Source organism: Camelus ferus, chromosome 14 (assembly GCF_009834535.1).
Source record: "Camelus ferus isolate YT-003-E chromosome 14, BCGSAC_Cfer_1.0, whole genome shotgun sequence".
NCBI lineage: Eukaryota > Metazoa > Chordata > Mammalia > Artiodactyla > Camelidae > Camelus > Camelus ferus.
In genome coordinates, this window is record NC_045709.1 from 10,714,411 (window position 1) to 10,736,378 (window position 21,968).

The window sequence follows — 21,968 nt, forward strand, 5'->3', positions numbered from 1 at the left end:
CAGAAGTTTCCAGAACACTGTGAACAGGGTTAGGGTGAAAAAAAGCTGCTTCCTGAACTGCATTCTGCACAAAAGAAGGCAACCTGAGCATATGACCAGAGCGGTTTCTGAGCCCCGTAGAGGGAGGAGCTGCCTCTGTGAAAACTTTGGCCCAGAGATCCGTGGGCGGGCACGTTTCCGGTTTCCTGTAGCAAGCACGATGCTAGCAGCCACCTGGACAGATGCGTGGAGAGCCGGTGACAGGCCAGGGGAGGCCGAGGAGGGAGCCTGGCCCTTCTGTGGCTTCTGCTCTTGAAGGCCAGCCTGGCGTCATGCCAGGCTAACACGCCGGTGCAGGGAAAGCCAGGCTCCACGGCTCTCCTCAGGCGGCGCCCCCCAGAGGCCACGGGTGCGTTTGGCACTGACCAGGCACTGGTAGGCAAGTGTACTAGTGGGTCTGACTTTGTTAGAATTTCCATCTTTAACTCTACCGACCACCTCAAGCCGCTGACTGCAGACGCCTTCTCGGGGACCCAGCCTGAATCAGGGCACAGTCCGCTCCCAGAGTCGCTCTCGAAGCAGCCACTGCCCTCTGGGGTTCTCTGTCTCATAGGAGTCCTCCCCTTGAGACGCCAGGGGCTCCAGCGCAAAGAGCGCCAAATCCCAGTCCATGTCTTCTCCCGAGAAGTTGAAGAGGACCTGTCTGCGGCTCCCAAGGCTGGAAGGGAGGAATGAGGCAGAAGGTTTACGTCTGGATCGACCGGCTGCACAGAGAGAGGATGCTCTGGCTGGAAGGCACCCCTCCCCGTCCACCCAGTGCTGGATCTCATGCAGGACAAAGCAGTGTCATCACAGGGGCTGCGGATGGGCCTGAGCTGGCCCTCGGACTGGCCTTCGAGGGGAAGGAGGGGTGCTGAGGGCTGGGTCCTGGTTTTCATGTGTCCAGTACAGGGTCCATTATTATGGGACGAAAACGCTACTTAGAAAAGCCCTGAATCCATCTGAGTGGGAGGGCCCTTGCAGAAACAAGGACAGAAGGGTGCACGAGCCCAGACAGATGAGAGCTGCGCTCCCTGCACATACTTCTCCGAATTCCAAAGTCACGGTGACCTGGGGCTTAGACATGGCAACTCGTCTTGGGAGAAGAGGATCTGCAGGAAGAGGGGCCAAGAGACGGAGGCAAGAGTGGCAGGAGGGGCCCAGCCCGCACGACGCTCCCGTCTGGGCCTGGCCGGTGCCCATCCGAGGCAGGGCCATCTGCTTGCTTTAGCATTGGTTCCCTCCTGCTGCTATGCCCTGTTCAAACTCAAACTCTCACTAAAAATCTGTAGCACACAGTGTGTCAGTAGCATGTGGGGAGAAAAGTGAGAAGGGGTGGCTAAGGCCAGAAAGGAAGGCGGGAGGTCCAGGGCTTGAGGGACAGCGGGGACAGAAGTGAACTAAGCTAGAGTGGGAGTACCAGCTATCAAAACGTTTTATAAACTAGGACCTCCCTTCCCGCCAAATACCCAGGAATAATTTTTCCACACAGGATGAGGCTTCAAGGCCCCTAAGAGGCACCCTGGCGTCTAGTGGGCATGAGAACACCTTGGTTATGCTGTGTGGCCCAGGCACTTACTCTCTTTTGCAGGCTTTGGGCTTAAATTTCAAAGTGTTGAATGCCCCCTCCACAGCCTTGGGCAAGTAAATGGGGTGCCTCTCGAGTCTCCTCTGGGTGCCCACGGTCCTGCGTTCTGCATTCCTCCGGAGCTGGCCGTCCGTCGTGTGCACGGCGAGGTCCTCGGAGCGGCGGCGCGGGGCTCGCAGGATCCAGTTGGAGTGCAGGCTGTGCTCCCGGGAGCTGGTGGCCACTGGAAGAGAGAAGCAGGGCCCCCGGGAGGGGAGGACTCACCGTGGGGAGGAGCAGAAGGTGACGGAGAGGGCAGATCGGGCTGAGGACTCGCAATAAATACACACATCAAACAGGACATTCTGAGGAAGGTCTGGAGAGCCAAGCAAAGCGGATGGTTTGACTCTGCAGTGGTTGTGGAGAGACAATGGAACGTCGTGTGTCCATTAAAAATAAGCACATAGATCTATATTTACTGACTTGGGAAGACACCCATGATGTATTATAAACTGCTAAGTGAAAAGAGTAGATAGCAAATAGCAAAGAGATCCTATTTTTGTTTTTAAAAAATAGTGACGTGAGTCTGTGTGTTTATAACCTTTTCAAAAGGACACACGCCCAGACGTCAGGAGTGATGGCTATCTCTGGGTGGTAGAATGACAGGGCAAATTCTTCATTTTCTTCTTTATACTTCGGTGTGTTGTTTGATTCATTTGGTTTACAATGAACATATGTTACTGTTGTTATTGGAGAAAACACATTGTTATTTCCATGAGCCAGTTCTAAGTGTGAAGATGACACTTTGGCGTCATCAATGGATCTTTGTGGCCTTTGACCAACGTCCCAGATCTCCCAGGTTCTACTTCTGAGGGGGGGCTGTTCTTTGTCAGCAGGGACTGAGGGTCTGCAGGAGGGCAGGCCGGCCCCCCACAGGGTACAATGTGCTCGGGGAGGGGGAGCCTCCTTCTGTGAAATTCCTCAGAACCCAGTGAGAACCAAGATCTCACAGATACACATCGATCGAGGCCAGAACAACGCACCACAAGGATGTAATCTTTTGAGCATTAGAGAAAACGCTCAAGAATTAATTCGTATTGGTACCAAAAGCTGTTACCTCAATAACCAGGGGCCAGTCACCCCTAAATTAAATCATCATGAATGACATCATGGGGGGCAAGTCAAAGATGAAAGAAACTGACAATTGAGTAATGGAATTTGAAAGTGGGCTGGACCTGTGAAGGTGACTATTTGCTCTCCATCAGGAGTGAGCCACTCCGTCCTCACCTCACTCTCCCTCCAACAGTCCGGGCTGGAGCAAGCAACCCTGGCCCTCTCCTGCCCTGCAGCTCCTTGTGGAGGGGTGGCCCATGAGGCCCACAGGGGACGTGCTGGGGGCGGGTCAGAGGAGGGCCCAGCAGACAGTGCTGCTCAGGGCCAAGCCAGCTCAGGTAGGGCCACAAGCCCAATTTTTAAATATAATTTGTCTATTCCCTTTTCTTCTTCTTCTTTTTAAAATTGTGGCAAAATACACATAACATGAAATTTACCATCTTAGCTATCTTGCAGTGTGCAGTTCAGTAGTGTCGAGTCTATTCACTTCGTGGTATGACAGATCTCCAGAACTGTCATCTTGCAAAACTGAAACTCTATCTCCACATCCATTCAACAACGCCCCATCCATCCCATTCTTTAATTGTGACCCTATTGCTCTTCCTCACGGAAACTTACAAAATTCCACCCTGTCGCAGCTGTAGTCAATGGACCACAGGGAAGGGGTTCTTGTCCAGGGGTGGAAGGGGCAGCCTGGAGGGGCGCCAGCAGGGACCACTAAAGCAAGGGGACCCAAGGAGTAGAGCAAACTCAGGGCCAGGCTCTGGCTTGCAGGCATGAGTCTCCCCCTAATCAGGAGAAGTCCGCTCCAGAGACCCCAGCCCGCCCACCTTCCACAGCGGGGCAACACTCACCATCGAAGTCCACGTCTTCATTCTGCGGGTCTGCCTCCAAGGCCCGCGGCCGTCTCTCCATGTCCAGCTCCGCGATGATGGAGTCAAAGAAGGCGATGGCCTCGGCCACATCCGCGCTGAACTGCGAGTACTTCTTCTGGGCTGCTTTCTGCTAGAGGAGAGGAGCAGAGGGCCAGGGGACAGCTGCCTGAGCCAGCGTTCTCGTGCCCTCACCCAAGCCATGCCAGAAAGGACTAAATGCCGCTGAAACTAAACGAATGTGAACTTAGGAATTTGCATGGTGTGAAAGGTAAATATGAGTAAGTGCCCTGCGGGAGGGAGGCAGCTACCCCGGCTCCGTAACTGTTGTGGGTCAGCGGCTTCCCGATGATCTTCAGGAGGGGGCACGGAAGGCGGGAAAGATCTGTGATCCACCATAAGACAAAATTAGTCTTTCTGTGACCTGTTCTCTGCCGATAAACCCAACTAGGAGACTGTGCAGCTACTTAGGTAGGTGATGCAATGCTTACAGCAGCAAAGAGGGGACCAGATATGTCAAAGATAAAATACTCCGGAGGAGTTGTCAATACCTGAAGTGGCCAAATTTGGGTTCAATCACGGAATAAACTGAAGACAATTTGGTATGATTGTTTCAAAAGTGTAAGGAAAAACTAGTTTTTTAAAAACCTACTGAGAGCCCAACTGGGTTTCAGATACTGTCCTGACTCTTTCCCTCATGGCGTCATCATCATCGTCACCTTCATAACACACACAGTCGGTCACCAGTGACTCACATCACAGAAGTCCAAGCACCACGGCGGATTCTGAAGGAGAACTTGTGATCAAAGGCACAGGATCCACCGGGGAACCAATAACAGGCTCCCTGAGGCATTTAGGAAATGAGAGAACTCAGGGAGAAAAGAGAGACAGTATGTATTTACCTGGGGTATTTTGACCAAATGTAGAGTTCTTTTTATTTTGTGTGTGTGTGTGTGTTGAAAGGGGGGTGATATTAAATGAAAGCGATCTAATTACAGATTTGCATGTTAGGAAACTGAAGGATGACGTCTCCATGTATGCATAAAATTTTAATGATTGCATTTTAAATAGAGGATGGTTTCCTTTTATATTTGTAAGGAGCATTCTTAGAGAAAATTGTGAAGAAACACATCTATACTGAACCTTTTCTGTTAAAAGTAGAAAACTATTCACAGGTAGTTATCTTGCCCCCTTCAAAGAGCCCATGGAAATAGAAGTGGGCGGGGGAGCCGAAACTCAACGACAAAGAGAACAAGAGAGAGGTCACCAGTGAGAGAGATTTCCAAGAGCTCCTGGCAGCATGAAAGCAGTTGAAGAGGGGAAATTGATGTATCAGAGCAGAGGGACCAGCCTCCCAGAGCACCATGGGTGGGGGAAGCAGCTGAGAAGGGGGAAAGTTTGACCCTTGGGAACTAGAAATACTCCAGACATGGCAACACCAGCTGCACCAAGGGTTGGGATGAAAACCTGAGGGGCTGGTTGAAAGTCTATGAGTGCAGCAGGCCAGGCCACCGTGAGGCATCCTTCCCGCAGGCAGATGACAGGAAGGTGCATCTCTGGAGGCAAGTCCATATTCTACTCTTTCATCCTCCCTGTGTTTTCTCTTGCTGGTCCCTCTGCCTTGAATGCCTCACCTGGCTGACTCCTGTCTGTCCATCAAGATATGGCTGAGACACCTCTTTCTCCAGCAAGGCCACCGTCTCCTGGGCTGTTTCCTCCACCAGGATCCGTGGTCCTCAGTACCTAACCTAATTCCATGATGACACATTATCATTTTAGAGATTTTTTTTGTGAAATGGGAGAGATAGAAACAAAGAATGGAGAAAGTCATCCCACTTGGACTGAGCCCCAAAGGATGGGTGAATATTATTCAGTAGGAACAGAAGGTCTGTCAGTTTTCCCATCTCAAAACTAATCTCCGCATAGAAGGGACATTTCTAAGTCTCTGGCAGCAATTTCTGTCAATGTTTAGCTTGATGCAAGAGTCTCAACCTTGCTTGTGAGCACCACGTTCTTTTCCATTTGGGCCACCCTACGATTTGATCTACACTGTTCATTCCTCAGTGTCCCCAGGAGATAGACTTTGTCCTGAAGCTCTGAGCAGCCTGGATTAGTTGCTTTCACTTACTAAAAGGCTCAAAAGAGAGTTAACTTTGGGGTCTTAGCTATTCAAGGCTAAGAAAATGGCAATGAGCACACTGCCAGTAGTGAGGTTAACACAAGCCCTTGACTGTGGCCTTTTACAAATCTCTCCAATCTCCTCTGAGACTAACAATTGGAAAATAAAATAATAAACTACCACCATATACATCACCACCTCAGCCACTGTATTCTCTGTCCATCAAAACTAGTAGACAAAACATCGACAGATAACTGGATAAAGAAATTGTGGTATACACACACACACACACACACACACACACACATATACATATGATGGAATACTACTCAGCCATAAAAAAGAATAAAATAATGGCATCTGCAGCAACATGGATGGACCTAGAGAATGTCATTCTAAGTGAAGTAATTCAGAAAGAGAAAGAAAAATACCATATGATATGCTAAGATGTGGAATCTTTAAAAAAAATGACACAAATGAACTTATCTACAAAACAGAAACAGAATCACAGACATAGAGAACAAACTTATGGTTACCAAGGGAGAAAGGGGATGGGAAGGGGTAAATTGGGAATTCAAAATTTACACCTCTTGGGGAGTGATGGAAATGTTAGCTATCTTAATTGTGGTGGTAGTTTCAGTGGTATATACATCTATAAAACTTCATCAAATTGTACATCTGAAACATATGTAGCTTACTGTATAGGAATCATATCATAATAAAAGTGTTAAAAAAAAAAAAACTAGTGGACAAAGTTCCTTTCAGCTGCATACCAGTTGGTTATTCCAAATATTCAAACGTGTTTCTTGTTTGCAAAACTTCAAGCTCCAGGATTTAAAACTGACCCCCCCACCATACCTCACCCTTTCTACTATGCTCAGCAGAGACTGCCTTCCTGCCACAGACACAGTCCCTAGATGTGACCTAAACCACTGCCTGGGGGGGCACTCCCTCTGCTCATATCTGTGCAGTTTTGTTTGCTTCCTGGGTTTAATGTTTGGCATTTATCTCTGCTAGACCTCACTGTGGCTAGATGTCGAGCTTTTTGTTTATCTCTCCATCATTTCTTTTTGAAAATATAAGCAAATGTGTTTTAACCCACTCTTTTATAAAAAAAAGTCAGCATCCAATATCCACCTGTGAATTGCTTTGTTCACTCAGTGTTATTCTAAGGATAATAACTTCATCGCAATAAATAGAGATCCTTCTCTGCCCTTTAAACAGCTGGAGGTTCTCCACTGTACAGACGCCGTGGGGACCAAGTACAGTCCCCTACTGTGAGAGCTCTGGGTTGTTTGCAATCTTTTGCTGTTACAATTAGTGCTTACACATGCATCAATCATTTTGCACTTTGCCAATAATATCCTAGTCTGGGATAGACAGCTAGTTGTAAATATTCAGCTGGTTATACATATGCTTTACAGAGAGAATGGTGAGTGTCAAATGGTCTGGCAAGTCACTATGCGTTGGTTAACAGAGCTTCTCTTGTACTTTCTGAAGTGTACTTTAAATGTCTCCAAGTGAATTTTGTGATGGTTTTTCTGAGTACCAATGAAACTGTGGGTGATCTTCACTTACATCCATCTCACCTGTAACCTGCCTTCACTAATCATATTGTTGCTACAAAAACTTGGATGCCCTCCAAGCAGCACGTGGAGTAAAGAATAAAATGTTTGCCTGAGTCTTCCAGGAATGTGGAGTCCGATGTGTCTAGTAAACCCTGAGCCAGTTAAGGCAGGATGGGACCACCGACTCTCCAACTGGGCAGCCTGGTGACCTTCCACGTCAGAGGGCTGAAATCTCCGCAAGCACACTGTGCTAAGTGCCTGCATTTTTTAACGTGCAGAGGCCTGTACCTTAGTTACTCCTTTACAGAACAATTACTGCACCTTCTTATTTCCAATCGCCTTTCCCCACACTCCCCGTGCCCCAGACCAGCCTGCTTCTTTATCCCATAAATACCTGAGCCCCTTGCCTCCTCGCTTGGCTGCCTCGGGAATAAACCCTCTCTTTGTTGCAAACCTTGGCTTGCTGGGCATCAGGCAAACGAGACTGGTTGGGTGACACCGAGGCTAAGCTACAAGTCCAGACTCCCTGGCCCTTTTCAAGTTTAAACTCAGGCTGGTTATGGCTTCTCCTGCCTTTCCTGCAAACATCTTATTCTTTACTCTGGAGTTTGGTTTGGAAAAATGCAAGGGTTCCATCTGGAAAAAGTCATCTGAAAAAAAGCCAAGATTGGGAGGCAGACAATCCACCTTTACTTGGAGTTATGAGTGCAAAGAGGGAGGACTATTCTGGGTCCCTCCCAGGAGTGTCGATGAATCACGTCCCATCCTGTATAATCTTGGCTTTTTTCTAGCCTAGAACTTTTAAACTACTTTGGAAAGGCTGCACCTGGTCCTGCCTGAGTTCACAGAGCTCGTGTTCCCTCACCAGCTGCCCCAGGGGAAGGCGTTTTCTCTGAAAGCATCTGTATTGTGTTGCCGACTCCACTCAAGTCTGCCTTTCACATTCAATCTTCGGTGGCCTTAAGGTTATCATTTTCCAAGCCGCCCTGGCCCACCTTCTCACCACAGGGCTGGGTCTCAGATGACTTTCCCCAGGTGGAACCCTTGCGGAGTTTTCCAAGCCAAACTCCACCGTATTTCTCATTTTACCTTTTGAGTCCCCCAAGGCAGTTTTTTTTTTCTGTATTTCATATCCACCTCCATCCTACCTGGGTTCCACCTGCCCTCTGAGTACCTGAGCTTCTCCAACCTATTTGCTTTCTTCTGGGATCTGTTAGTATTTGTCTGCAAGAGATCTGGACTCTACAAAATGAGCTTCCAGTAGTAAACAGCAATATTTTGTCAGAGGTTAGGGGAGCGGGACTTTCTAAACCCACTCAAAGCCAAGAGGACCACAGTTAAACATTTAGCCTCCTCCTCACCTCTCCTGCTTGGCATCTTCCTTACCTCGACTCTGAAGCTTTCACTCATCGCAGCAGACAGACCCAAGCATATCTTTTTCTACGCTCATGTTCTGCCTTGTGTGGACAGCAAAGCTGTGCTCTACCCTCATAGCCCCACACTAGACCCGTGATCCTTAACCTCTTCTTCGAGGTAGGGTTGGCAAATAATGCTGGCAGATAAGACTGTCTTTGGATAGATGCTCGCTGCCAGCCACTGCCTACATGAGACAGGTTGTACACCCAACTCCCAATATTCTGGTTGTCATTCTTCTTGTTTCTCTTCCAAGGAGCGTCAACACACCAGTGTGGTTCAGGCAGTGATGCTGAGAGTTGCAACTTCAGACTGCATGCTCCATCAGGGCAGACAGACTGGCTTTCTGTCCATGAAGGTTGGGCACCTATGTCAATGCCTGACACAGAGTAGTAACTGTTTGTTGAGTGAATGAATGTGTGCTACATACATGCTATTACCTACTGCTTATATTCTCCAACCAGTTCGCATGTTGCTAAAGTGTAATTTTGCATTTGCCTTGGCAAATTTTAAGAACTCTGTATTTCTTATTTTTATGGAGTACTGATAATATACTCTTGAGCTAATAATACCTGGGAATTGAAATGTCAATACACTGTGATGAAATTTCCAAGGTCAAATGTGGAACTGGTCTGGCTTGGAGAGGTCATTTTCCCTTGGATCATTCAGCTGGGTGAAATTAAATGCAAAACAGCTCAAATTTATCCACAAGTAATTTAATGTTCCCAAAAGAACCTTTTCAGGGTAAACCTTAAAAGCTCTAATAAATCCTCTTTGCTTCTGCCATCCTTGGAATGGATGTTCAAGACCAAGTCCAAGGTTATCTGATCCCTTTTATATTACCACACCTAAAGAAACGTGGATCCATCACTGAAGAGGAGTTCGTGAGAAAAGAATGAGAGTGTAAGAAACAACTAGGAAAAAGGTATAATCACTGAAATTTTAAATTCACATGTACTTACACCCACATCCAAATTTTCAACAGATGAGCTGAATGGTAGACTTGCCAGAGCTGAAGAAAAAAATAGTGACAGACAAAACAGAGCTGAGAAACTCAGCCCAAACAGATAAGGGGTGAGGTTTGTCACGACCTGTCATAGAACTAAACCTTGGAGTTACCCGTCGTAAGTGACACGACAATTGTTTGGGAAGCACCGCTGCACGCCTTCTGTCTTTGGTATCAGAGGCTGTGGACGCACAGTCCGAAAGGCGTAGACCTCTTTCTCCAGCTTTCTCCTCTTAAGCCCATGATAACTCCTCCCCTCAATGTCACCTAAATGATCATTTCACTTTAGCAAAACACTAAGAGAAAAATTTTTGCTCACGTATATCAAACTGTTAGAAGCCTAAAGAATAGAATTGAATTAATATCCTTGAAACAGTATAAAATCTTCACATACGTTAAATGAAACATCACAATCCAATGAAAGAAGGGATGAATTTGTCAAAAATGGTGTTGGGAAACTACCATTTGGGAAGATTTCCAGTGGGGTTCTCAATTCCTACTGCATGTGAAAATAAGTTGCTGATAGACGAAAGAGTTGGGCTTTAAAAAATGGAACTATAAAAAAAGGAGAAAAATGGCAAATACACAATTGACCTTGAGACATAGGACGTTCTAAGCAGAAAAGCAACGGAAAAAGTGTCAAAGACAAAAATAGACATATTTGACTACATGAAAATCAGTAATATTTGTAATGATTAATTGTACTGCAGGTAAAATTAAAAGATAAATTAGAGAAAATATTTTTAACACACATGGCACATAATATGCTCTTATCTTCAATATAAGAGAAATCCATATAAATGAATAACAAATCTTTAATAGAGCCAAAAGGAAAAACTAAAAAGAATGAATGGGCAATCCCTTAAGCAAGAAGTAGACATTGGCTTGATAAAAGGGTCATTCTTTGCTGAAGCAATAATAAAAAAAAACACTCCATGAAATAATGCAGTTTAATCTATTACATCTGTAAAGTTTTTAAATACATGACAATACTTGGTGCTGAGAAAGGGCAATAGGGCTTTCTAACTCACTGTTGATGAAAGTGCAAATTATATAATATTCCTGGAAAGCAATATGTAGAAGAATCTTTAAAAATAAATGACCTTTAACCTTTGAGCCATTAATCACACTTTTAGAAATCACTGCTAAAAAATGCCCTATAGACGTAGAGTAAGATGAATTTATTTATAACTTTTAACAATTGTTTGAAGAATGTGAGTTGTTAAACTTCTTGCCATGAAAACTTCAGTTTTCAAAAACTAGTTAATGAGACAGGAAAGAACTCACAATATAAATTATAAAAAAGTATATTTTAGTAAATTTATACAGATACACACATTAGGGTTGCCAAATTTAGCAAATAAAAATACAGAACAGCAGTTACCTTTTAATTTTTACATAAATAATGAATAAAATTTTAGTATAAATATATACCAAATATTGCATGGATGTAATTATACTAAAAAGAAATCCATTGTTTATCTGAAATTCAAATTTAAATAGACATCATTTATTTTATCTGGCAACCCTAATCTACAATATCTATATATCCTGTGTATCTGTAAATACACAGGAAATAAATGATTGAAAGAAAATTTAATTAAACATTTTATAGTGATTATCTCTGGATGATAGGACCTAAGTTATTTTTATTTTCTTCCTTATAGTTTTTTGTGTTTTATAAATTTCACCTAATGAGCAAATACAACAATAATCAGAAAAAATGTTTACCTAAAAAAGTGTCCTTTTGGTGGTAAACTGTGATCCATTACACGCAGGATGTTTTAATTATTAGGATATCATTCCATATGAATATACCCAAACTACATTCTAGTCCATGAAAAACAAAAAATAATTTTCCAGTCACTGAAAACCACAACTACCTATAACTTTTCCAGATCTTCTATCAAACTTTGTAACAGTTTTCTTCTTAAATTACAATTGGAATTTCTCGGGTTATTAGCTTATTGAGCGTTTACTACATGCCCGGAGCCACATTAGAGGTGGGAGACAAAAAGAGGAATAACGCATGGTGCCCCCACTCAGTGAGCTCATGGTCAGCAGCAGACATGGCAAATGAACAGACAGTTCTGGTGCCGAGTCCTGGGTGCTGAGATAAGGGTGAGACCCAAGGAGGAGGGAAATCCACGCATTAGATTGTGGATGTGAGAAATGGCTTCCTGGGGCAGTGCTTTCTCTGCTGTCTTAAAAGACAAGAAGTTAGCCAGGTGAACAGGGTGTGATGGAGAGGGAAAAAGGGGAGAGGAGGTATCGTTTCTATGCTGAGCGAACTGCACGTGTCTGGAAGACAGATCGGGGAATATAATTACCCATCTTGTGGTCTGACTGCGAGGGGCTGCAGGAACTGCATGCTCTGTTATCAATCATTATTTTACTGTCTGCCGTCTTCAGGGGGAGGTCTGGAAAGTGTAATGGAATATTCTTTGCAGCTCATATTGAATGTTTACTGCCCTTCAACTCTGCAAGCCAGATACCAGCCAAGTAACGGAGACCTCCCAGTAACCGATGCTCACAGGAAACCTGCACTTACTGAAGTAAAGATACTAATCACTGTGTTTGCAGAAAGTCTCCCCAACAGATCTGAAACATAATTCCCAACGGTGTGAAACAGATCCAGAACCTGCTTCCCACTGCATATGCAATTTATATGCGGATGAATTGGATTCCGATCCTTCTATCACAGGGGAGGAAAAAATCTTCCATTTGCTGTTGACATGGTCGTATTTCATGAACCAGGATTGAATGGCTGCAATAGAAAATTGATTCTGAAAGCTAACTATTGTCAGAACAAAACTACTTTAAATGAAAATCAATCATTTTTGGCAGGCTTTCTCCAGAATTCCATTGGTTCTGTTTAAATCATTCTTGTAGCAGGTGAATTTCTTCAGTTGGGGTGGGGTGGGAGGCAAGGTGGTGCAGGGACGGCCGTACCTTTTGCAGCTTGTTCATCCAGGCAGACATATCAGGAATCCAAGCTGTTCAGAACTAGATGATCTGCAGGAGGATTAATGAAATATCTTCTGGCTGTAGTGGGTGACCAGAAACCCTGGCCTTGGACAATGTCCAGCCCAAACCACCTGGGCAGTGTTCAGTGGGGCACTGCAGCCAATCCCAAACTGCCTCTCCGGCCAGCCAGGCTCTGTGGCCAGCATCCCAGAGGCTCTTCTCTGTGGTCCACCCAAGACCCAGTTCCACTAGGTGGCTCAGTTCTCAGAGTGATGCTGGCTGTTTACCTGCTCACCCAGCCCTAAGAGTATGGGGAGCTATCCTCAGTGAGGACCCCAAAAGCTGACGGGCACTCAGGGCAGAATCAGAGCATAATTTCCAACTTTTCCTCCGCACGTCCCATCAAAAGCCAAGCTCATCAGCTGTAAAAAGGAAGGAAGTTCTGACATAAGGCCACAATGTGGATGAACCTTGAAAACATTATGCTGAGAGAAAGAAGCCAGTCACAGAAGGACAAATACTGTATGATTCCACTTATATGAGGTTCCTAGAATAGGCAAAGAGACACAGTCGAATGCTGGTTACCAGAAGTGGGGGTGGGGGAGAATGGGGAGTCACTGCTTAATTGATACAGACTTTCTGTCTGGGGTGATGAAAAAGTTCTGGGGATGGACAGTAGTGGGCTAAACGCCAGTGAGTCGTACACTTAAAAATGGTTCAAATGATAAATTTAAAAAATTTAAGTATTTTATTTAAAAGACTTATATTTTAAGAAATAAATGATAAATGTCAAACCTTCTATAAATACACTCCCCTGATTCCTAAATGAAGTATTTTTAGAGCCTCCATGACCTCTTAAGGAATTCATTTTCTGGTGTCCTATGTGCTTTTGAAAAATATTTTAAAAAGATATTAATTAGGGCTTAATAGACTTTTGGATGTATTGTTATGAGTTTATATAAATGACCATATGGAAAAGTTCACAAAAGTCTAGTGTAAAGAAATCTGATTACTGTCTGGCAATTAACAATCTGAAAGATACCTGTATGACACATTTTTCTTTAAGAGAAATTTATATAATATCAGTCAAAGAAAAGCACTTAATTTCTTAATTCATGAACTGCGACGGTCTTCATTACCCATAATCTGGGGACACTACAGAGCACTCATTTAAGGTACAATGACGCGTCATGTTGAAAATGGTAAATGTTATGTTTGCTTTACCACCTCCCCTACCCTCCCCCAAAAGAGCCAGGCTGAGAGAAGCAAAGTTTGAGGATGAGTGAAGAGAGAAAAGTGAAATAACTCAGAGCTCTCCCAGCAGAAATTACCACGGGAACGAGGGTGAGGAGGGAAATACACAGAGGCCGAGTCCAGCCCTAACCCAGACAAGACCCCAGAACGGGTTGAAAGGGAGAAAGTTGCTTTCCAAGATGCTGGGATGAAGGGGAAAATAGCAAAAATCGTGACAGAGCAGCTTTTTACTTTTCCCAGGCATTTTCCTCTAAAAGTGTGCCATATTCTCAGAGGACTTTGACAATGGTTTTTGGGAGTTGTGTGTGGCCCTTCTGGGCCTCGGGCATCTGAATCCTCCTCTGGGTCCCAAAGGGGCCGGCAGAAGTCAGGTACCAGGTGCCTTTCCCTAGGCCACCTCTAAGATGTGTGCAGTGCCACTGCCCTGGGACTGTCCCCGCAGGAGCTCTGAGAGATGCCTCCAAGAATCTGTGTCCTGGGTCCCTGCCTGGCTTTCATACAAGAGCGATCGTGCTTGTGGAACAAGAATAGGAACTTTGACCTGCTTTACCAGCACCTAGAAGACTTCCTGATGCATAGTATGTGCTCAGTAAATGTATGTTGATGAGGGAAGGAAGGATATACCTCTTGATGTACTGTTACTAAAATATTAGGGCATTAACAAACCACAGCATGCATGGAAATTTGGGAATTTAAAGCTGGGCAAAGTCTTGCTTTTTCTAAGCAACGGGTATGGTTCTAATTCTCAGACAGTCAGAATTCTGAAATGAGTCCAGCTCTTTTTACGCTGTAGCTTCCAGGAGGTGCAGAGCCAAGTCCAGCTGTCGGATCTGCAGGGTTTTTCGTTTGTTTGTTTTAATGGTCTTGATTTTCTGTGGATGCTTTTTCTCTCCCCACTTTCCAATTTCTGTTGCTACCTTCTGCTGCGGGTGTGTGGCTCAGCCCAGACACTCCGTAGAATGAGTTAGGAAGTAAGAAGTACTTCCATTGAAATGATTTGAAGACACAGTACCTACCCATCATGTAGTTCCTTTTGTAGCTATGCTCACAGTTTCCCCAGCTTCTCCCTCATGCAAAAGCTGGTAATACAAACTCAACATTTCAGTGCTTGAGAGGCGCAGAGGAAAAACGGAATCGGAGGGTAGCCATGTGAAAAGCAGGTGTCAAGTCTGAGGGGGATTCTGCTCCTGGATTGTGGAGGGGAGGGAGCTTAAAGTATGCCTCCTGATCATGCATCTGGTCCAAAAGACCCACTCCAAACACGCTGGCCTTCTGCCGCATGAATTTTGGCCCTGTGTCATCCATTCTAAGATTTGAGCATCCCAACACCGATGCAAGTCCTCAGATATGGGTTTTTTTGTTTTGATTTTTAAATGTTGTAAAAAGTACATCCCATTCATTTTTATAATGACCTTGTATTTTGAGGAAGGAACAGATTCTCCCAGGACCTGGCCAGGACCCCCACCTTGCTGGGGCTCTGGGGGGCTTCCCATACCCACCTCAGACTGGTTGCATCTCTGCCCTCCCATCCACCCACATGGTGCCCTTCCAGGCTCTCAGTATCCCTCGGGTGGTCTGGGACAACAGACCATTTGGCACCCTGGGGCATCATTTAGACACCACTAACATTTCAATGGGGCCTATTGGAGTGCCTCACTCCAGGGCATGAGAAATTGTGGGTCTGGACCATCAGTGGCTTGTGAAATATATTTAGTATATCACAACCAACATTTAAAAAATAGTATGGAATACTTTGAAAATCATCAGAGTACCAAACAGAGAACAGGAATAAGTCAATCTCATGAATCTTTTGTTCTGGTTGTGTATTTGGGTAAACTGGGTCAATATCTAAAATATATTTCTAACGTTTTTTTTTTAAAGAGTTTAAAAGTCATTACCTTTTCCCCCAGAGAGAGACAGACAGGGGAACTTGGGTTCTGTGGCCAGGCCAGGGGCTGGTATCTGTCGGAGGGGATGGCCTCCAGGGGTACCCCGGGAACCCCACTCACTCCCTACGTGAAGGCCAGTTCCCTGATCTATGGCACAAGAGACGTCAGGCTTTAAAGTTAATGAAGCATCCATAAGTGACCAGTAAATACTCACTGCTACGCTCTGGGGATAGAAAAATGACAAAGATACTGTCTCAGCTTTGTCACACTTACCAAGCTCACTGCAGCCCACCAGCGGAGACACACACGTTGAAGAACCACATAGGATGTGATAAATGCTACAACAGAGATGTGCTTAGACTAAGGCTGGAGAAGAGAAAAGACTAATTCTCTGGAGGGGTGCATTCAGTTCCTGGGGCCGCCATAACAAAGTACCACAAACTGGGCTGCTTAGTGCCACAGAAGTTTATTCTCTCACAGTTCTGGAGGCCAGAAGTCTGAGATCAGGGTGCCCGCAGGGCCATGCTCTCTTTGAAAGCACTAGGGAAGCATGTGTTCCAGGCCCCCTGCACCATGCCCCCACCAGGTTCTGGTAGTTTCTTGGCTTCCATAACTCCAGCCTTCACATGGCGTTAACCCCAGGTGCGTGCACGTGTCCCAAAGTCTCCTGCTTGGGAAGGTCCCAGTGATGCTAGATTCGGGGCCCACCCTAATAACCTGCGATCACTCTAATTAACTAATTACATCTGTAATCACCCTACTTCCAAATAAGGTCACCTTCTGGGGTACTGGGGATTAGGACTGAAACAGGATTTGGGGGAGACACAATGCACCACATGACAGGGGGTCAGGGGAGAGAGTGGTGTTTGCCCGAAATCTGAACATCAGCAAGTATTTTCTGCCAACAAAGGATAGTGATGATGTTCCAGAAGGAAGGGGCTCTCCTGTTCCCCTGCCCCTGCCACGCACAGAGAGCTGGGGAGGCCACCTTGCTAGCTACGGAGATGGGGCCCCACTGTTTTTCAGGCCACCCAGCCTACAGCTCTTTCTGTAGGAGAGCAGCCTGTCTCGAGGCTCGGACGAGCCACCTGCAGCTTACATTCCAGAGCAGTGAACGCTGGACTACCTAGTGTGCGCCGGGTCCTGTCACAGGCCAGCTCCGCCTTCCTCCTCACAACGTGTATGCTTATTTCCACGCAGTTGCTCCAGAAACAGAGGCCCAGAGAAGGAAAGTCGCCTTGACAAAGGCACACAGCTGGTGAATACAGAGCTGAATTTCAGGCCTTGGTCTGACTGACTTCAAAGCTGTTTTAAAACTCTTTCCTGACTTAGTTCACCAAGCATCTCATCCACATGGCTGCAAGTGGCAGTATTTCATTCTCTTTTATGACTGACTCATCTTCTGAATCCAATCATCTGTCGATGGACATTTGGGTTGCTTCCATGTCTTGCTATTGTAAATAGTGCTGCTGTGAACACTGGGGTGCAGGTGTCTTTTTGAATCAGTGTTTTCATTTTTTTCAGATATATACACAGGAGTGGGATTGCTGGATCATACGGTAGTTCCATTTTTTATTTTTTAAGGAACCTCCATACGGTTTTCCACAGTGGCTGCACCAAGTTACATTCCCACCAACAGTGTAGGAGGGTTCCCTTTTCTCCTAGAGAATACGATGCTTAGTGAAATAAGTCATACAAAGAAGGACAAATACTATATGATATCACTTATAGGTAGAATCTAAAAAATGATACAAATGAATGTGTGTGCTAAACAGAAACAGTCTCACAAATACAGAAAACAAAAGGGGTCACTAAAGGGGAGAGGGGAGGGGAGAGGGACAAATTAGAGGTATGGGATTAACAGATACAAACTACTCTATTTAAAATAGATAAGCAACAAGGATTTACTGTACAGCTTAGGGAATTATATCCATTATCTTGTGATAACCTATAATGGAATAAAATCGGCAAAAATACTGAATCACTGTGCTGTACGCCTGAAACTAACACAACATTGTAAATCAACTATACTTCAGTAAAACACAAACAAATCAAAAATCTCTTTCCTGTTACATTACAGTAAGAGGTATCTCCTGAGGAAATCTGTCCGCCACATCGCGCCTGGGCCCCTCACCACAGCCAGCCCTGCTGGGCCACAGCCAGAGCAGGCACTTTGCCTCGGACCCCTCCCTCTGTCTTCAGATGCTGAACTAGGAAGGAAGCAGGGAAGAAGACGACTAGGTTCTGCAAAAAGAGGACTCCATGTTACAGGAAAGTGTAGTGTCCAGAGGGAACCCAACCAGAGCTGAGAGCGCCAGGCTACTCAGGCTGGAAGGGAGTCCAAAAGCCACTGCAATCTCCTCTGTCCTCAGAGGTGGCCCCAAAGGAGGGGTGACTAGCCCAGAGATCTCCAGCTGGCTGGCTGCAGGGTCAGTACCAGGACCTGAGAGCACTCTGTATGGGCCACAACACTGACATATGTCTGGAGTTAAGATGATGACTGAAACTGCTCCCATCTGGCATGAAACGCAGACAGTTGAAACCAGTTGGGTGAGGCCAAGCCCTAGAGATCTGATAGCAGGCCGGTCATTCAGCGTTAATGGGATTTGCACGGCCTGCAGGACACGCCAGGGAGGCAGCCAGGATGTGGGACAGACAGGCTGCTTGGAATACCTTAGAGCCCGGTCATTGGAAAAACGATTGATGAGAATTTAAAACAAAACAGCCTCAAACCTCAGACTTTTTTTCTTTTTAATTGAGGAAACCAAGGAATGAGTAACAATGAGTTGCGGAGGTTGGGGGTGGGATCTCATCAGAATCCAGTCCCAGCTTGCTGTCCTGAGATACAGAGGGGCTGTCTCCCACCTCCTCTTTGGGCATGACTGGAATTATCTCAAAGAGAGGCAGTGTGTGCAAACACTGTGACGAGTATAACGACAAGTTAAGTGCAGCTTCTTTCTCTCACTCATTTCCTGCTGGGGGGGCCTGGGCTGGAAGCCTGCAACGCCCAGCAGAGCTGTCATTCAATCTTCTGCGAGTCACAGACTCCTTCTAAGGCAGTGCTTGCCGGGGGAGGGGGCCAAATACATGGGCCCACGGTCCGGAGGCAGCAAACCCTCCCCAGGTTTACTTTTCACCGGGACTTTTAGAGGTGCTCGTAACAATAAAAAGAGCAACGACCATTTGTTGAGAAGTGATTTGCCGTCACCCAAATGCCATACAAGCCTTCTCTCTCCCAGGAAGTGGGCAGACGTGCCCTGCAAACAGTCTGCCTGACGCCAAGCCCAGGCCCTCCCCGCAGCTGCTCTGCGGAAGCCAGGAGCTCCTGGTCCCCCGTGGCCCCAGCGGGGCAGCTCGGCACGCGACAGGCCACCCTTCCCAGGCGGGGGTGGGGGGGGTGAGGGTGGGGGACGGCAGGGGAGAGTCTCCTCGACGGCCGGAGCCGCTGCCCCGCACGCGCGGATGGGCTAGGCTGTGTGTGCCAGCGCCGCTGGCGCTGCTAGGAAACCAGCCCGAGCGTACTTTTCCGCGGCGCTTACCTTTATTTCTTCGGAGGTGGACTTTTTCCCTCCCCTGGAGGATTTGGAGGAGGTGGAGGAGACGCCCCGGGCGCGGCTGGGCTTCAGGGCGCCGAGACCGCTGAGGTATTTTTTGCGCAAGGCCAGCAGCTCCTGAAGGTACTGCAGGCAGTCCTGGGTGCGCGAGAACAGCCACGCCCGGTCCCCCTCCTGCTGCAGGCGGTGCAGGCTGGTGTCCACGCTGCCGGCGCTCTTGTATTTCTTCAAGGACTCGCTGAACTTCTCCCCGTGGTCCCCGACCACGTACATGGAGCTGCTGCGGATCAGCCTGACCGCGGGGCTGGCTCGGTCGCAGTAAGGGCTCTCCGCCACCTCCGCCTGCCTCTGCGGGCCCGAGTTAAAGATGGAGTGGAGCTTTCTGAACATGGTGCTCGGTTTCTCTCCGTGGGCGCCTTCCAGCCGCCTGAGCCGCGCCACTTGATCTAGCTGTGGACACAGGAGCCAACGGGCCAGGCTGTCGCCATCCGCCTTGCAGGAGGCCTCTGGTCCCTGGAATCCCAGCGAGGGTGGGTTCGGTCAGGCGGGCGACCTGGGCATCTCTCATGGGGGGAACCTTTACATCCAATAACCACGATGCCATAAACCACCTGAGGGTGTGAGGAAGTGCACTGTGAGCTTAAAACCTCTCTCCCTGACTGGCTTTATGCACCATTTAGAGCAAATACCTTCCCAGCTCTTCCATCGAAGGCTCCAGCTGGATGGGGAAAGCATGACATCGCATTTCCTGCTCAGCTATTTTCTTTCCTTTTCCGTTTCTGGATGTGGGCTCACTGGATCCGACTTGCTCTTGGTGTGCCTGTTTATGTTTCCACCTCGGCTGAGCTGGCCCTGGTCCTGAACTCCCTGTCTCCAAATGAAATCCTGCTTTGCAAAGACACCGCTAAGCCAAGTACAGCGTGTTGCTTGAGGTTAAAATCCAGTCCCCCGAGATGGACCCGGGTGGACACAGCCACGGCCGCTGGCAGGAGGCTCACAGATCCCGGTTACGCTGGACTCTGAGCAGCATCCGAGCGCCCTGGAGGCGCCTCTCCCTGCAGTAACTGGACCTCGCTGCCGTTACCGGATAGCAGTCCATTGTGGAGAGGGGAGGATTCAGATATCCGGACCACACTTTCTGCACAAAAGCCTCAGGGAGCTGAGGGTGACCACCCATGTGGGGCAGATTCGTTAGCGTGAGCATATTTTCATTCCAATAGACTCACTGTAATCAGACACAAACTATTTTTTCAAGAGCATCCTTTGAGTACATTAGAATTTCAGGGATGGTCCCGCTAGGATTTTTCCCAGGGAAATGCGAAACATCATTATTGCACTCATTTTGCTGCACAGTCCCTTTCTCTCCCAGACTTCGCTCAGAAAGCTGAAGCCTGAAAATCTCCAGCCATAGGCATTTTCTTAAGCTGAGAGGCAACAATGAGCCCCGAGAAACTGTAGTAAAATGTTATGAGATGTATGTATTACTATGGTTTACGTTTGCTGGTTGATTTTTGTTTGAGAAAGAAAGTGTGGTTTTATCAGATATTCAAAGAGATCTGTGATACAAAAAAATTTTAATGTTTCTATGTTGATCTAGAATAATAATCATGCCTTTTAAAACATAGCTAGAAAAGGACATTATAAATGTCTTCTGGTTGAATGCATCCTCTGCGTGAGACATTCTCCGGGGCACAGTGGTGAGATGGCCCCCGGTGTGTAGAAGCGTTTACGCTTTACATTTGCAGAGCGCTTTAGGGCTGATGAAGCGGTTCCACGTATGTTAACTTACTGAATCCTTGGGTTGAGAGAGAAGTATCATTTTCATCATCATCATTATTGGTCCTCAATTTACAAACGAGAAGGCGAGCCTGGAGAAGCTGGCAGTCTTGTCTAAGGTCTATATTGGGTAAGTGAGAAACCAGTCCTCAGACCCAGTGCTCTGGCTTTGAGCCCGGCAGGCTGGTCCCACTGCCCCTCATGCTCTGGCAGCATAGTCACCCGCTCTGAAGTCTCCTGCAGTAGGGGTGAGGGTAGAAGGGGGTCTCTGTTTCTCTGGCTTCAGCCCATCTCTCTGGCTTCACACAGACACAGTATCAAAGCACCCAGAATGAACGAGGGCTGATAGAATTTCTTCCCTGAGGCATCTAGGATCTGAGACCACACAGCCTTTCTTAGTAGCCTGTGCCAGTGGGCTTATGTCTATTCCACATGAATTGAGAAACAGTTTAAATAGATAAAAAATGAAGTCTAACAGCGCATCCAGAAGGTCACAAGAGTCTAACCTCTATTCTCACGTATAGCCTCCTCCCCTCTTTGCTGACCAGCAGGGTGCTGGATTCCTCCTGAGGGCCAGACTTGGGAGGAAATTTGAGAGAAAGTCATAGTGACATCACTTGCCCAGCGCGTCATGAATGCTGAGGAGCAGGACGGTGGCAGCAGCTGCCACAGCCCAGTCCGCTGACTCTCCCACCTCCCGTCCCAGACCAGCCCCCGAAGCCACCCTCTCTGCGCTCCCACCGATGAGGTCCCTGCAAAACCACTTGTCATCTCTGCTCAGGAAAATGCATCCCAAGTGGGAACCACCTTTGTACCATGTGGAGATTTTCTTATGGCCTCACTAGAAGGAAT

General features: G+C 46.8%; 1 protein-coding gene across 1 annotated transcript; it reads right to left on the minus strand.

Annotated features, from left to right (window-relative positions):
* Positions 1–517: 517 nt before the first annotated feature.
* Positions 518–19,900, minus strand: C14H13orf42 (chromosome 14 C13orf42 homolog). The gene is made up of 4 exons (XM_032496016.1): positions 19,326–19,900; positions 3,553–3,703; positions 1,598–1,829; positions 518–697 (listed from the first exon to the last, which is right to left on the minus strand). The coding sequence occupies exons 1-4, from the start codon at positions 19,728–19,730 to the stop codon at positions 523–525; spliced, it is 963 nt and encodes a 320-aa protein (XP_032351907.1). The 5' UTR covers positions 19,731–19,900; the 3' UTR covers positions 518–522.
* Between the last annotated feature and the right edge of the window lie 2,068 nt (positions 19,901–21,968).

Excerpts from the sequence above, each read along its gene's own strand:
- C14H13orf42 (XM_032496016.1), bottom strand. The coding sequence starts at position 19,730 with ATGTTCAGAAAGCTCCACTCCATCTTTAACTCGGGCCCGCAGAGGCAG. Across the intron at positions 1,830-3,552 it reads TGAAGACGTGGACTTCGATG|TGGCCACCAGCTCCCGGGAG; the intron begins GTGAGTGTTGCC and ends TCTCTCTTCCAG. Across the intron at positions 698-1,597 it reads CCCAAAGCCTGCAAAAGAGA|CCTTGGGAGCCGCAGACAGG; the intron begins GTAAGTGCCTGG and ends CCTCCCTTCCAG.